At 30.8% G+C, this 15,893-nt stretch overlaps 5 protein-coding genes across 7 annotated transcripts; 2 read left to right on the top strand and 3 right to left on the bottom strand.

Annotated features, from left to right (window-relative positions):
- Window positions 1-10: 10 nt before the first annotated feature.
- Window positions 11-1,843, top strand: LOC123267414 (kelch domain-containing protein 4). Its single transcript, XM_044732031.1, has 2 exons — window positions 11-249; window positions 314-1,843. Exons 1-2 carry the CDS (start codon window positions 136-138, stop codon window positions 1,733-1,735), a joined length of 1,536 nt encoding a protein of 511 aa, XP_044587966.1. The 5' UTR covers window positions 11-135; the 3' UTR covers window positions 1,736-1,843.
- Window positions 1,728-5,684, bottom strand: LOC123267399 (valine--tRNA ligase, mitochondrial-like). Its single transcript, XM_044732010.1, has 7 exons — window positions 5,412-5,684; window positions 5,148-5,337; window positions 4,362-4,608; window positions 2,306-4,301; window positions 2,075-2,247; window positions 1,876-2,016; window positions 1,728-1,816 (listed from the first exon to the last, which is right to left on the bottom strand). The coding sequence occupies exons 1-7, from the start codon at window positions 5,497-5,499 to the stop codon at window positions 1,769-1,771; spliced, it is 2,883 nt and encodes a 960-aa protein (XP_044587945.1). The 5' UTR covers window positions 5,500-5,684; the 3' UTR covers window positions 1,728-1,768.
- On the top strand, window positions 5,665-8,104 carry LOC123267426 (tRNA:m(4)X modification enzyme TRM13 homolog). The gene is made up of 6 exons (XM_044732046.1): window positions 5,665-5,898; window positions 5,968-6,164; window positions 6,234-6,419; window positions 7,237-7,476; window positions 7,549-7,780; window positions 7,893-8,104. The coding sequence occupies exons 1-6, from the start codon at window positions 5,744-5,746 to the stop codon at window positions 8,068-8,070; spliced, it is 1,188 nt and encodes a 395-aa protein (XP_044587981.1). The 5' UTR covers window positions 5,665-5,743; the 3' UTR covers window positions 8,071-8,104.
- LOC123267413 (cyclic GMP-AMP synthase) lies at window positions 8,094-10,961 on the bottom strand. 2 transcript variants are annotated; one of them, XM_044732029.1, is made up of 10 exons: window positions 10,528-10,961; window positions 10,285-10,407; window positions 10,053-10,226; window positions 9,916-9,986; window positions 9,585-9,849; window positions 9,173-9,442; window positions 8,971-9,093; window positions 8,719-8,893; window positions 8,628-8,655; window positions 8,094-8,555 (listed from the first exon to the last, which is right to left on the bottom strand). In XM_044732029.1, the coding sequence occupies exons 2-10, from the start codon at window positions 10,405-10,407 to the stop codon at window positions 8,216-8,218; spliced, it is 1,569 nt and encodes a 522-aa protein (XP_044587964.1). In that variant the 5' UTR covers window positions 10,528-10,961; the 3' UTR covers window positions 8,094-8,215. The 2 variants fall into 2 exon arrangements, with proteins under 2 accessions (XP_044587964.1, XP_044587965.1); XM_044732030.1 differs by having other exon boundaries at window positions 8,094-8,550; window positions 8,611-8,655; window positions 9,699-9,849; window positions 10,528-10,546.
- Window positions 10,962-11,107: 146 nt separating this feature from the next.
- On the bottom strand, window positions 11,108-15,664 carry LOC123267425 (KH domain-containing, RNA-binding, signal transduction-associated protein 3-like). 2 transcript variants are annotated; one of them, XM_044732045.1, is made up of 8 exons: window positions 15,228-15,664; window positions 14,498-14,619; window positions 14,266-14,382; window positions 13,238-13,574; window positions 13,018-13,135; window positions 12,793-12,903; window positions 12,496-12,593; window positions 11,108-11,133 (listed from the first exon to the last, which is right to left on the bottom strand). In XM_044732045.1, the coding sequence occupies exons 1-8, from the start codon at window positions 15,448-15,450 to the stop codon at window positions 11,123-11,125; spliced, it is 1,137 nt and encodes a 378-aa protein (XP_044587980.1). In that variant the 5' UTR covers window positions 15,451-15,664; the 3' UTR covers window positions 11,108-11,122. The 2 variants fall into 2 exon arrangements, with proteins under 2 accessions (XP_044587980.1, XP_044587979.1); XM_044732044.1 differs by lacking the exon at window positions 11,108-11,133 and adding an exon at window positions 12,008-12,189.
- Window positions 15,665-15,893: the final 229 nt, after the last annotated feature.

The raw sequence follows: 15,893 nt of genomic DNA on the forward strand, positions 1-15,893 counted from the left end.
GCAACGCCTCTACAGTTCAGTTAGTAACTTAACCATAAGTTGGAAAATATTGAAATGTTATATTTTTTATGAGTGAGCACACGTGAACCACGTGAAAATTGTTTGTAATTTTAATAAATAATTAACACTTTAAAAATGGGTAAGAAAAATAAAAGTAAGCAAAAAATAAGCGGTAGTGAAAAAACTGCGATGAAAACGGAGAAAAAAATGAATTTAAAAATGAAAAAGGAGTTAGCGGCTATTGGAGAGGTTAGTAATTTTATTTATAAAAATATTTATTTATTTTTAATGGGATTGTGTATGATTTTAATAGGATGACATTGAAAAAGTAGTCGCGCAAATTGAGAGAGAAGAAGCAGCGAGACAAAAAGTCGTGGAAGCGGTTGTCGATCAACCGTCGAGGCGAGTTAATTTCACGTTGACGGCTCACCCTTTTAAAGATGAGCTGGTGATGCTGGGAGGAGAGTTTCACGATGGACGTCAAACAACTGTTTATGGAGACATGTTTTTTTACAGCTTGAATAAAAAAACCTGGACTGTAGTAAAGGCGCCTGGAGCTCCACCTCCAAGATGTGGACATCAAGCAGTGGCTATTTCTAGTAACAAAGGTGAACTCTGGGTATTTGGTGGAGAATTTTCAAGTCCTTCAGAGTCTCAGTTTTACCACTACAAAGATTTATGGGTTTTTAACTTCGGTGAGAAGAAATGGAAGAAAGTTGCAGTGCCGAATGGACCTACTTCGAGAAGTGGACACCGAATGGTTTATGCGAAGAAACAGCTGTTTGTCTTTGGCGGTTTTCACGACAACACCCGTGACTTCAAGTATTACAATGATTTTTATATATTTGATTTGACAGCTTACACCTGGCAGAAAGTTGAAATTACAGGAATTGTTCCTCCTCCAAGGTCTGGGTGCATTGTTTTGCCTACTACGGATAATAAAATTTTGATTTACGGAGGTTACAGTAAGGAAAGAGTTAAAAAGGACGTGGACAAGGGTCAAGTTCACACAGATATGTATGTCCTGAGTCCTCCTAAAGAAGAAAGCAAAGATCAGAAGTGGAAATCCGCTCATGTTAAACAGTCAGGAATTAAATTTTCTCCTCGATGCAGCTCATCAGCTGTTATGGTCTCTCCGAATGTCGCTTATTTGTTTGGAGGAGTTTACGATGATGAGGATGACGAAGACGATGAAGAACTTCACGGGACATTTTTCAATGATCTGCTGGCTTTGGACATCGAGAAACGCCAGTGGAAAAACGTCGTAGTGGCGCCAGAGAAAGATAAAACTAAGCGAAGACGCAAAAAGGATGACATGGATGTTCAAGATGTTGATGCTGATGACGACGAAGATGAGGAAGATACCGAACCAGAACCAGCTAAAGTAGTTATCGATGACGGAGTGTTCACAATGACTCTTGGACCCGCTCCTGTCGCTTCAACATGTTCCAGAGGATCAGAAGGACCCAAAGCTCAAACATTTACTCCTGCTCCGAGAATAAATCCTGGGCTTGTTGTCAAAAACAACGTACTCTATTTGTACGGTGGGTTGTATGAAGACGGAGACAGACAGTACACTCTGAATGATTTCTACAGTTTAGATCTTCATAAATTGAATGAATGGCAGACTATTATTGCGAATGATGTCTCATCCCAAGTTTGGCTAGACTCAGAGAGCTCCGAGTCTGACAGTGATAGTGACGATAGTAGTGATGAAAGTATGGAAGTTGAGTAAAATATTTTTATTTAAGTAATAAATAATTTTTTTTTATACAAATCTCGGAATTTTTTCGAGCTCATATTGAAGATGTTTGATCTAGAAATAAATATTAATTTTATTATTTGTATGGTTATTTTTAGATTTAATTAATTTACCTGATTTTCTATTTTTGTCCTGCTTTCTTCAGTTTTATATTTTTCTTGAGATAAACTTTTTGAAAGCTTTTCTATATTTTGTTCCAATTTTATTTTTTTATTTTCTACTTTATCTGTCATTTGTCCAGCAATTTGTTTATCCTGCAAATTTAATCCATCGTGAAACTCTAATTTTTATTAACTAAAACTCATTAATTACCTTCAATAAATAATACAATTTAAAACCAGATTCATTACTACAAATACTATTTTCTTCGACGACATAAGTATTTTCTGGTAGAATTTTGGTGTCGCTGATTCGGGTCGTAGCAATTATAACATTGATATTATCCTCAAATAATTCTAAATTATCTTTATCCGTCACAATATGAACTAAGAAATAAATTCTTCATTAATATTACAAAATTAATTCAAATATACTAAAGCTTACCTTCTAGAATAGATGACTTGTTAACATAAGTATAAATATTTCTAACAGCCAGAATTATTTGTAAAACCTGACTAAACCTTTCTTCTAATTTACAATCTCTATCATCTTCTTCAAAAGTCGGATATTTTAATTTCATTATCGAAGGGGTCTGAGTGAATGCTGGAAGCTTCTTAGCGAGTCTCGAGTACAATTCTTCGCACAAGTACGGCATTACCGGTGAAATTGTTCTCAGAGAAACTTCTAAGCACCGTATCAAGCTGTATCTATGACTTCGAAAAATGTCTTCATTAGAAGTCTGCAGTCCAGGTTTGGTTGCTTCAATAAAAAAATCACAGAATTCATAGTAAAAAAATTGTCTGAAAGCCTTAATGGCTTTATAAAAATTCCGCTCTTCAAACGATTTATTTACAGTGTCTACCATGAAAGCTAAGCGACTCAACACCCACTTATCCACCGTTGTCAGATTACCAGGCTTTTCTATAACACTATCATCAGTAACAAGCAAAACATATTTACAAGCTTGCCATATTTTGTTACAGAAATGTTTGTTCGTCTTACACTCACTGACATTAAAACTAATCTTCTCGTTTTTAATATTATGACTACTGAGAGTGAGTCTCAGCGCGTCGATTCCACACTCATCTATTCCCTCACCAAACATTTTACTATTAACAGTCAATGTGTGTTTAAGTTCAGCCTTGCTGAGAATTCCTGCTGCAAAACTTTCTTCAGCTTTCGCATTAAGACCTTCTAAACTTATTCCATCGACAACGTACTCTGGTAAGATAACATTTCCGCGACTTTTAGACATTTTTTTACCCTGAGCGTCACACAAAATCCCATGAAGTAGTACTTCATTGTAAGGAAGCTTTCCCACTAACTCCGAGCACAGCATCACCATCCTCGCCACCCAGAACATCATAATATCATGTCCAGTTTCCATAAGACTCAAAGGATAATACTTGGTGTACTTGTCATCTGGCCAGCCCATCGCAGACAATGGTAACAATCCCGCAGAGAACCAAGTATCCAGCACATCATCATCTTGCTGAACTTCAATTGCTCCAAATTGTTTTTTAGCCACATATCGAGCTTCCGCGAGGCTCGAAGCTACAACCCAATTTTCATTTTGACTTCCTAGACATTTGTAAGCGGGAATCCGATGGCCCCACCACAACTGTCTCGACACACACCAGTCCTTGGTCTTACTCAAATAATCCAGCCACATTTCTTCGAACCTAGAAGGGTTTAGTTTTAATTTGTGACTAGTTACGGCCTCCATAGCCTTTTCAGCCATTTTTCGCATGCTGACAAACCACTGCTCTCTCATCATATACTCAATTACGTCTCCAGACCTAGAACAAACAGGAATCACCATCGCATGATCCTTGATACCTCTGATTATTCCTCTGTCAGTTAATTCATCAAGGAGTTTCCTTCTAACGTCGAACCTGTGGACTCCTGAATAATTTTTCGCTCGCTCATTCATAGTACCATCTTCGTTTATTACTTCTATTATTTCCAGAGCGTTCCTACGTGCGATTTCAAGATCCTGGTGATGGTGACCCGGAGTTATTTTTACAGCGCCTGTACCAAAGTCTTGCCTAACACTAGAGTCCGCTATAATAGGAATAAAAGTCTCGCGAAGCGGATGCCAGACTTGTTGACCGATATATCCAGAGTACCGAGGGTCTTCTGGATGTACGGCAATAGCAACGTCTCCAAACATCGACTCAACTCTCGTTGTCGAGACAGCAATCTCATCTTCACAGTCTTTTATTTTAAAAGCAACGTCCACTATCTCTCCAAATGTCACATTTTTGCTGTAACCAGGAACTTTTAAATCAGTTTTTTTATCCACTTTTATTGACTCGACTTCTATGTCAGAAATCGTGCTTCTCAACGTAGGAGACCAGTTTACTAAATCCTTATGTCGGTACACCAAATTACGCTGGTGCAAGGTAACAAATGCTTCATTTACTGCTTTGTTATGTTCCTATTTAATTAAAAAATTTTCAATTAGTCTAATGCCAAATTTTCTTGGAATAAAAATTACCTTACTCATTGTGAAATATTCATGCGACCAGTCCAAAGTAGCTCCCAAATTCTTCAGCTGCTTTTTAATTTTATCTCCTTTATCTCGTTTCCATTCTTCAACGCACTCCAAAAATTTTTCTCTACCCAAATCATGTCTTGTTACCTGCTTAGTGGCCAATAAATTTTTTTCTACTGCTACCTGCGTAGCTATTCCAGCATGATCTAGACCAGGAACCCAGAGTACAGAATCTCCCTTCATTCTGTGCCTAAGTTTATTAATACCAATAATTATTTATTTATTTATTTATTTATATACTTATACGCCAATCGGCTTTGTACACATTGGTAATACAAAATTTTGAGAGAAATTTATACAAAAAATTATAATAGAAGAAAGACTAATATACATAAAGAAAAGTATTGCAGCATTATGAATTACAAGATTGTTTTTAATTTAGCTAAGAATATTTTATAGGAACCATCGAAAAAATTTATGTCTGTGTGATATCTATTAATAAGAGCTGATATTCTGTTTCTTGAACTATTGATGACATAGTTTTTATTAGATTTAGTTGCATTCAGTAGTCGATTATGTCTGTAAATTCGGAGCTTCAATTAAGCCTGTGAATAATTTAAAGAAGATAGTGCAGTCGGAGATCTGTCTGCGTTTTTCAAAATCATCCAATTTATAGTATTTTAATGCTTCGTCTGGTGTGACTAAGTGTCCATATTTTTTGGCAAACTTATAAGCCAGGATTTTGGAGTACTTTATAATATAAAAAAAATTAATTAAGAAATAAATTACCATCTCGCTAAAATATCTTCAACAGTAATTGTCAGTGCATGTCCTAGGTGCAATACTCCTGTGACATTTGGCGGTGGTAACAACATTTTTATCTGATAATTGTCGTTTTTAGGGTTGAAATAATTATTCTTCAACCATATTTCATTCCAATATTCTTCTCTACCTTTAGTTTCATAAGTATTTGGAAAATCTAGTAAAAAAATGTGTTTTTAATAATTTTGTTTATTTGTTGATTTATTTACAAGTTGATAAAAAAATACATACCGGCAATACGTGCTTCGTTAAGTTTATTACAATAAGTTCTGTATAAAATAAAGCAGCGTTTTAGGTCATTTAATTTATTAAAATTCATACTTTCTGTCAACAATTACTTTTATTTGTAATTGTTATCATTAATTTTAAACTTAATAATTGTGATTTTTGTGTATGTATAAACAATTTTTATAAACAAAAAATCACATGGTGGCGCTTCACAGCTGACTTTTATAGGTTATTTTTTTCCAGAGTAGCATTGAGTTGGTAAAAAAAAAAAAAAAAAATAAATAAATAAGTAAATAAATTTAAATGTTAATGCAATAATTGATTAAAATTAAAAAATGAGTTCAGATCATTGCAAGTTTTTTGTTGAACGCAAAAAAAGATTTTGTAGAATGACTGTCAAAAAAGGAAATGAATATTGCGGTGAACATATGGAGAAAAATGTCACCGAAAAAACATCAAAAAGGATTCCTTGTCCTTTGGATGATTCTCAGTAAGTTTCTAAATCTAATTTTAAATATTTCTTCCTAAATTATTTATTTAATTTATAGATTATTTGCAGTACTTGTTTTGAGTCAAAACTGAAGCAGCATTTGAAAGTTTGCAATGCCAAAAGGCTATTGGATGCAAGACCAGATTGTATTGTAGACGGAATAAATGGTGGAGACGTTGACCTACAAGCTCCTGAGAGAATTCCTCTCACGTTACTAGACCAGAGTGTAGTTGAAAATGTTATTAAAAAAGTAGAAGCTGCTGCTGGTATTTATCAATCTTTTATTTATTTATAAAATTTGAGTAATGATTTATGGACGAGTTATGTTTGAACAGAAAAGCTGTCAGAAGTAGAAGAATTAATTTTGCAGCATAATATTCTGGATGGCGAAGTTAATAATTCTTCATATGGAAATTATTTAAAGAAGCATCTAATTCAAAACTCGTCTTTGCTAGCGCACTTGAATCGAGCTGGATTATTAAGAGAGAATACTTGCTTCATTGAATTTGGAGCAGGAAAAGGTAATTATTATTCATTATCTATCTATCGTTGTTATTTATATCTTATTTATATTTATATCTTTATTGTTATTTATATTTAAAAAAAAAAAAAAAAATTATTTGGATCAGAATTTAAATATTATTCTGAAATTTTCTATTCGCGCTATTTTGTTCTAAAGTATTGTTACTAAAGAACATATATTGTTACTAGTTATTACTCGCCCGCTCTGCTAGGCGCTTTATAGAATTATATTTTTAGATCTAGACTTGAAATTTAATTAGAGTATTGTTTTGATTTGCACAGATTCCCAATTCTATCAAATTGGCATGCATCTTTTATCCATGTAATTATTCTAGCTAATATTCATTGTAACTTTCAATGTGCAATCATTATAACATTCCCGTGTCTTTCTTAAAAAAATAAATAATAATTGATATGAAAAAAAAAATTTGTAATGAGCATTGAAAGTTTCAGTTAACTTAAAGAAATTGCAGGTCTCATAAGTGAATAAATCTGCCTAGTATGTAAATATAACCAATAGAATTAAAAAATTTATTTTAAAGAAATGACAATCGAATATAATAAATTTAGTTGCAATAAAAATTCATTATTTATAAGTCAAAAAAATATAGGTTCCGGATAAGTAATCACCAACATGTCATATACTAAAACCTTCTCCGAAACACGCTACATCTTATGGTATAAGTATTATTCCGATCAGTTCAGTAATTTTCGCAGTATAACCGGACAAAAAAACCGGCTCTCCATTTATTAGTATAGATTTATATTTACATCTTCATACATGATGTAATATTTCCTTAATTTATTTATTTACAGGAAAATTAACTTACTGGCTAGGTCAATTAATTAAAAACACTAAAGACTCGACAGTAATCTTGGTAGATCGTTCGAGTCATCGGCATAAAAATGATAACAAATTAAAAACTGAAGATTGCTCGATAAATATTGTGAGAATACGAGCAGACATTGCTGATCTTTGTTTAAATAAGATAAAAGAAGTGAAAAGTAATAAATACACTGTAGGAATAGCGAAGCATTTATGTGGTGCTGCGACTGGTATGTTTTAATAAATAAAATACATTTTGTCTGCTGTAAAAATAATTAATAAGTAAATATTTTATTATTCAGATCTGACACTAAGGTGCTTAACAAATTCGACAAAAGATACTGGAGTGAGTGGATTGATAATTGCATTTTGTTGTCATCATCGCTGTGAATACATTTCTTATGTAGGGAAGAAATATTTACAAGAGTGTGGATTTACTCCTGAAGAATTTCCAATTTTATGCAGCATAGCCAGCTGGGCAACTTGCGGCTACGCCAAAAATCGTCAAGCGAGTGTTACTGAGAAAGAATTGAGGTAAATTTATAAAAATATCACTTATTAATTGGCGACGGTATTAATTCAGCTTAACTGTAGACGTAGAGAAAATAGATGTAATTGTTTATAAATTTTTTTATTAATATTTCAGCGACGAAAAGAGACGAGAGACACGTGAATCGATAGGTCGAAAGGTCAAATCACTGCTGAATTGGGGTCGGATTAAATATCTGGAATCAATGGGCTTTGATAGTAAATTATATTATTACACTTATCCAGAAATATCTTTGGAAAACATGTGTGTTGTTGCGACTCGTAAAATTTCATAATATAAATAAAATTTAAATTCATATTAAAGTCAAATAACATTTTATTTAATTACAAAGAAAAAAGTATAAAAATATTTTATGATTAAAGATACTTACTACAATCAAATGCATCTGGAAAATTTGTTAATTAAGTTGAGAGAGCAAATTATTCCATGTCAAAAAATGTTGATCGTGAATTAATTTTTTTAATATTCTCATTAACTTGGTCTATTTTAATCTCAATTTTTCTAACGTTACTTTTTAATTGTTTCATTTCATTAATAAGAGAAGATAATAATGCTTTTATCTCTGTATTATACGTAGTAGAAGCATCAGTTTGATCAATGTCTCTCTGTATAAATAAATTTTTAAATGAAGCTTCTAATAACGGAATCTTGTTATTTAAAGTTTTGACTTCATTTTTGATGGCACTTTTATTCTGTAGTTTTGATTTAGAATCGCTAGACAAAGGAAGCGGACGCGATAAACATGCAGTAGAATCTACAGATAAATTTATTTCGTAAATATTTCATTCGTAGAAAATAAATTTTTATAAATTACCATTAGCCATTTCACCATTTATTTTATCCTGCTCCTCTTTAATTACTACAATTTAATTTATAATTAAAAGTTTAATTATTAACTGATGGTTTATTCTGAAATACTTACAGAAGTACTGGGTCATAGTCGATGGTTCAGCTTCTATTTCTTTAATTATTTTATCTAAACGTTTTTGTACACTAATTATTTTCTCTTCAGTCAATTCACCGAATAGATTAAAAGTTTTATCCCAGAAATAATTTAACTTCCTACTTTTAAAAGCTTTACTCAATTCCTTCAACATCTATCCAGAAAATAATCAAATTCCGAGTAATTCTCAATCAAAATATAATTTAATTGCCTAAAAAAAAAAATACTTACGAAAACAAGTAACACTGTCTGTGGAGTATTATCATCAATTTTGTTTTCGCTCAATGCGTGGAAAAAAATAGTTTCTATATGATAGCTCACAAGAATACTCCAATTTTGGGTGTCTCTTAATTTCTGAAAATTATTTTCAAGATACTTCTCTTACAGGAAAAATATTTAAAATTTTCCAAACAATAATTAAGAATTAACATACTTTAATATGGCGAATTACTGGTTTAACTTTACCGAATTTCTTTAACATGTCCTGCTCATGAGAATAAAAACTGTACCGCCAATTTTGATGTGGATTTTCACCGTCCTTCAACGGTTTAGGAACAAGATTCCAAGAATATTTCGACTGTTGAATTCCTGGTAGAGGTGGTGCTCGAGAGAACTCTAACACCGGAACCAAGTCAACAGAAAACTTCATAGATTCATAAGTCACACACAAAGTAAACGCTGGTCCGCTTTTTCTTACCTTTACCTACCATGTTAATTAATTAAAATAAAATATTTATCTTCATGCATAATTTTACTCTCTCAAAGAAGAAATAACATTACAACTGACGACAAAATAACCAAACATTAATAATTCAGCAAATAATAAATTTTCTGCAAAAACATACTATGGGAAAAAAATTTTTTTTATTCTTCATATGAACGTGGTTATTATCTCGCCAGTTATTATGTCGCCAGTTATTATTTCTCTGGTTAAAACTTCGTGGTTTCAAAATTATTACTTCATAGTTACTTCCAGAGTCTATAGGAAGAATGATTTTATTATTCCCGTTCTTGAAAGCACTCATACTCTTTTCAACGACTCCTTCGAACCAACGTCGTATTTTGTCATTGTCCAAATAATATTCGCTGTCAAGCCATTTATTTAATACTCTAATATAAATAAAAAAATATAATAATAGTATTTTTTTAAAGAAACATAACAAAATAAAAATTTACTTGTTTTCGACCCAAACAGGGGAAAGTTTTTTTTTATCAAATCTAATTTTAGCAAAGCCGGGCCTCCCTTTCTGTTCAAAAATAACATTAATTAATCATGTATATAAATAAAAAAAAAGTTAAAAAAATAAACTTACTTTTATTTCAGCATTATCAAGATCAGGAATAGCAAAAATTAAATTTAAATCAAATTCTTCCGGTTTTCCAACTTTTGTTAGCTTGTAAAAAGACCCGGTGTACATCGGTCTTTGATAATATTTTCTAAATACTTCATCCTCTTGTTTCAAAATAGAAATAATTTTATCCGTCACCTATTATTTAATTAAAAGTACTTGAAATTTTAATTTTTCAACAATTATCATACCATACCTTTGTAAAAATCTTATTATAGTTGGCAGTTTCATCTTTTTGTAAAGTAACAAATTGATTTATTTTACTGAATATCTCATCACTTCTCAGCTTTTTTTTTTTATTTTGCTCTTCTACACTCATCTGTACACCATTTTATTAAATAATTATTACAACAGAAGAAAATTTGTACGATTTAATAAAAGTTGAATACTAAGGAATGTGGTTTGGTCAAATTAATTTATAGATAAACAGTCAAATTACCTTGAGTAAGATTCAAAATAAAAAGTATAACAAGAGTTAGAACGGAGTAGCAATCACTCAGTTGAATTTTAAAATTCAACAGTTAAAAATAATTAAGTGCTTCAAAAACGGAGCTTCTTGTCACTTTTGAATCGTTTTAAAATTCCTAATAGAATAATAATAACACTTAGTTGATCATTAGTAGTATAATTATTTTTAATTTTATTTAAAAATATTGTTCGTAAAGAGTACGACCAATAGACAGCCGACACTTAAGAACTCGCTTCTTTTCTCCAAGTTACGTGTCTAACGACTGAAGCCGCACTGAATATAATAAACGTACATATATGTGAATGTATAATCATATAGGGTGACCAAGCAAATAAATGAACATTTAGCCGGTGAATAAGTATTCATATTTAGTTGCTTTACATTTTTAAAAATTGCAATTAAACTGTTAAAGAAACATTTTCTCAGCTTATTTATTTAAATTTTAATTACTTACATATAAACATATATCCTTATTTATTACTTTGTGGATTCATCATTCTGATCACCCTATACATCTATTTTTTGCTTCTTCCTTTCATAACTTTTTTTTTAAAGGCAGCTGTGACTACGTATCGGCTTGATAAAATACAAGCGGTAACAAAAATTTTGATGTTAACGATATCAAGGATTATTTTTCACTCGATAACATTTATGTATGTGATAAAAAATATTTATAAACTTAAATATAACTAATAGTAAAACTCTTATGCTATATATTATATGATACAACAAAAAAAAAAAACTTAATTAATGATGATATGATGTATTGAATGTGAAATGAAAATTTTAATTAGTTTTATCATTTAATTAAAATTTTATATTAATTAATCTTTATTATTTTAGTAATTGAAGGATAGGATTTAATTTGTGATTTAGACCTTATATTCGCGTATTTGTTTTTTTTTTAGATATTTATTAATGATTATTTTTTTATCCATTATTAACACAATATTTTAAGAAATGTTTTATCATTTTTTTTTTTCGTTTTTAATCGATACACAATTTTAATTTTGTCACATATTTAATTATTTAAATAATATAAAACATTACATTGTTTGTAATTATTTATTTATAAATGGTAGAAAAGAACTTTATAATTCAATTAAATGTCTTTTTATCAATTTCAATTTTTACAAATTCTTATATTTGTATTTAAATTAATTTATTTTATGCATAAATTATTGATTGGGGGTTTATCTTTGTACAGATCGATTTCAACTAAAATTAAATTTTTAGTTCATTAACATTCATCAATTATTATTTGTTTATTATTATTATTTTTATCATTTATGATTAAATACGTTATAGTTTAAATGGTTAATTATTTATTAGTATTAACGGTTATATTTATTTTTATTAAACACATAACTCCCGAGTTATATTAAGTATAAACGTTAATGTTGATTAATATTAAAAATTATTATTTTTCATAAATCCCATTTTTTTTTGTTTATTATTATTATTTGTGATGTTTTAATTTCATTTTTTTTCCTTGTTCTTCAACGTTTTTTTGTTCTTTAGAACTTATTTTTTGTTACTTGGGGCGAGTGTACGGAGTTGTACGATATCGCGAAGCCGAGCCCGATGACGATGATGTCTTGTACGTTTTCCAAGCGCGGCCGGATGAGTCCTCTGCGAATTTAACGGAATCCATTTTTTTTTTAATTTATTATATTTTATTTTAAATAATCACATATTATATTAAAGTATTAGATTAGTTATTGAAGCATCTAAATTTATCTAGTAATATTAATATAAATTAATTATTCATTTATATTTAGTTTTAATCACAATAAAATTTATTATTTTATTTTAAATGTTATTTTATTTAATCACGTTATTTTTTAGATAAATTTTTAATAGCACTAGATTTATTATTTTTATTAATGAATTTTAGAAAATGTATGAAAAAAAAAGTTATCATTTACTTTTACTTACCAGGATATTCAGTTGATTCATAATAATCAGAAGAGTGAGTTGAAGGGACATCGCTGTACTCATAAGTCGTGTAAGATGTCGGCGTATAAATGTCTTCACTATATTGTAAAATATAAAAAATTCAAAAGTATACATAATATTTCTTTAATAATTTGCATTTTATATTATATATAGATATATTTATATGAATATATCTTGATTGAAAAATAAAAATTAAGTTAATTAGTAAATTTTGATTAAATAATTATTTAAAAAAAAAAATCATGCGAGTGGAAAAAAAAGTTCCAAGCGTCTTACGAAGCGGACGGCGAGTAATGTCTATCAGTATATCGGGTACTACTACTCGAAGAACCGTGATAATCATAGTCTGGATGAGATGCACGACTGGACGGCGGAGGCGGCGCGGATCTACATTAATCATTATTTAAAAATACCCATTTTTTCATTAATTATTTTTTTATTTTTTTAATAATAATAATTAATAGTAAAATAATATTACAAAAATAATTTTATAAAACTAACCCGTAGCTTTGGTCCATAGCAGCTCGAGCGCGATCCAAAATCGAAAATACTTTAGCTTTACTTGCCGATGAACGAGACGCTGAAGTTCTTGATGAATGAGGTGGTGGTGGTGGCATTACTTTTAATCAGAAATATGTAAGTATATACATTTTATTAATTTACACCAACAATTGACAGAAGATTACAGTAAAACAATAAATCAATTAATAAAAATAATTACCAGGACGTGAAGAAGGAGGTCTTGCGGATCTTACGGATGTGCTTGAAGTGGTGACTGGTCTACTAGTAGGTGATCTCATGGAACTTGACGGTTTAACAGTCGATCGATGTTCATCAGGAACTACACCACTCTCTGACATTGTCAACTCCATTTCACGCATTTGTTCTTGGCGGATAATGTCATTATTGTCGGGTATCAAATATTTACGAACTTCTGCGAGCGCGTAGGCGATGCGAGCGTGTGCTTCTGCTGGTGGTGCCACAGCTGTGATTTCGACGTGTAGATCATCGCACAGATGAGCATACTTCGGGTCCAGAGACTGACGGAACTCCTCTTCCTGGTGATCAAATACACAAAATTAAATTTTAATTTACATTAATAACAAAAACTCCCTGTACTTATTATACTCTATATCGAAAACAGGGTCACAGACAGAGTTGCATTAACCTGTGACCGGTTTATCAAACTCGTTAAACAACTAATTAACTAAAATGATTCATTAATTTAAATTAAATTGAAAACTGGCACCTCCTACAACAGCCTCTTCCTCCCCCTATTATTTATCAACAAGTCCAGATAGTCGGGATAATCCAGAGGGATCAGGGGAAAGAAAAATTTACTTTTTCCGCATTAAACCCTTAGGGACCTTTTTTCGTTCATTTTTTGCGAACAGTAAAGTCCGAAAGCTTAGGCTAGAAAGATGTAGCTACATATACCGAGATGTTTTCTACCGATCGATTAAATTGGATTATTTATAACGTGAATATACGGTGAAACATTGCCGGGTATTTCGCTTCAAGTTACATTAAATAAAAATTACTTTTTAAATAAATAATTTCAGTTTTTCGGTGTTACTTTTTCCATCAAGTGAATTATTTCATCAAGTATCTCGCGACTTAATAAGTAATTGTCTTGCAAAGAACTAAGCCAATATATAGTTGTAAAGTTAACTTGTAAGACAATACGATTCGGATAACTCATGAGCAATATAATTAACAATTTGTAAAGTTATATGATGAATAATATACCTTCTGTCTATCTTTCATCGATCCTCTTCCCAACACAGCCATCTTACACATAGTCTCTTCCTGCAGGCGTTTCATTGAGTTACCTTTGGGTCCAAGTAACTTTCCCACAAAATTAAACTGTTCAAAACAAATATTTGTCATTATTATCATTATTATTATAAATATTGTTTTTGTTGTTAATATTAATACTGAGCCCAAAATTATTGAGCAAATAGTTTGCTGCATGTATTACCTTAGGATGTTCACGAATTGGTACCAATACTTTGACAGATACCCTGATTGGTTTCTCACGATATATATCTACATATTTTAGGTCTCGCATAGGCTTTCCAATAGCTTGAGTCTTCTGAATCTCTATAAGAAAAATAAATAAATAATCCATGAGCATAGAATTGTTTTCTTTTCGCGCCATTGCAAAATGGAATAAATAATATAATGGAGTCAAGTATTTGACCCGGTTATTAATGACGAAAACAAATAATAATAATAATAATAATAATAATAATAATAATAATAATAATAATAAAAATAAAAATAAAAATAAAATAAAAGAAAAAAAATTGTCAAGTGGAGCTAGCAAATAATTGTTCGTTTAGATGCATGACATCCAGGTGATTACAAAAGAGATCAACAAATTTTGTCATAGCTATCGCCGTGATATGACAGATTAATTTGCCGGTCATATCATCGAGGTCATACTTTAAAAAAGCCTTTCCGTTTAAATTCGCGTCTGTGTGGCGTCAGATACACTGCCATCTTTATCAAGCCCGCCGACTTCATTTCATTGGGAAAAAAAGGTAAAAAATGAGCAATGAAAATAAATTGATTTTGAAAAAATTAAATTAGCTTATCAGGACCGGCTGGCTAAACAAATACTTAAAAATATAAACGCTAATTAATCAGCGCTCGACAGATTGGAAAATCGATCATTTAAAAAAAATAATTAATTAAAAAATAAACACCTTGGTCGAGTAATCGGAGAGCATTTGGGCATTTCTGTGAATCAAGGGCTAATTTTTCAGCCAATAATTCCTTCATGTATTCGCCAACTTTATCAGCTCTTTCACTTCGGTCTTTTTCCAACGGCATTCTCTGGTGGTCATCACCCCCATTGCTGTCTCCATCGCCGCCACCATCCTCTTCAACATCATATTTGTAATCTCCATTGCTTGATCTTTCAGTCATCTTGTACGGTATTATTTACTACCTTCCTTGCCGTAAATTATTTATTTTATTGACGATTAATGCCAATACTCACTCTCACTCACGACACAGTATCTATTTAATCGTTATTTGTTAATAATTAAATGCTTTATTTTTTTCAATACACAGACAGCACGGCGAAATGGACGAAAAATCCGGTTAAGTAGTACTAATGGCGTTGCTCTTCTGCGCATGTTCCCGTCGTCGTCATCATTCTCGCTGCTCCTTTCTCTTCCAGCCCCTTCGGCATCTATATTTACGAGTGTAAAACTTCTCCTACATAAAAATGCGGGAATGAAAAAATTTTAACTGACAAAATTATTAGTACTATTCAAATTTACTAATTTATATCTTTTATATTAGCAGTATATTTTTTTTATAAATGTTATAATTATTATTATAAATTTATATCGAAATTTTATGAT

This window comes from Cotesia glomerata, linkage group LG6, assembly GCF_020080835.1.
Source record: "Cotesia glomerata isolate CgM1 linkage group LG6, MPM_Cglom_v2.3, whole genome shotgun sequence".
NCBI classification, from domain to species: Eukaryota; Metazoa; Arthropoda; class Insecta; order Hymenoptera; family Braconidae; genus Cotesia; species Cotesia glomerata.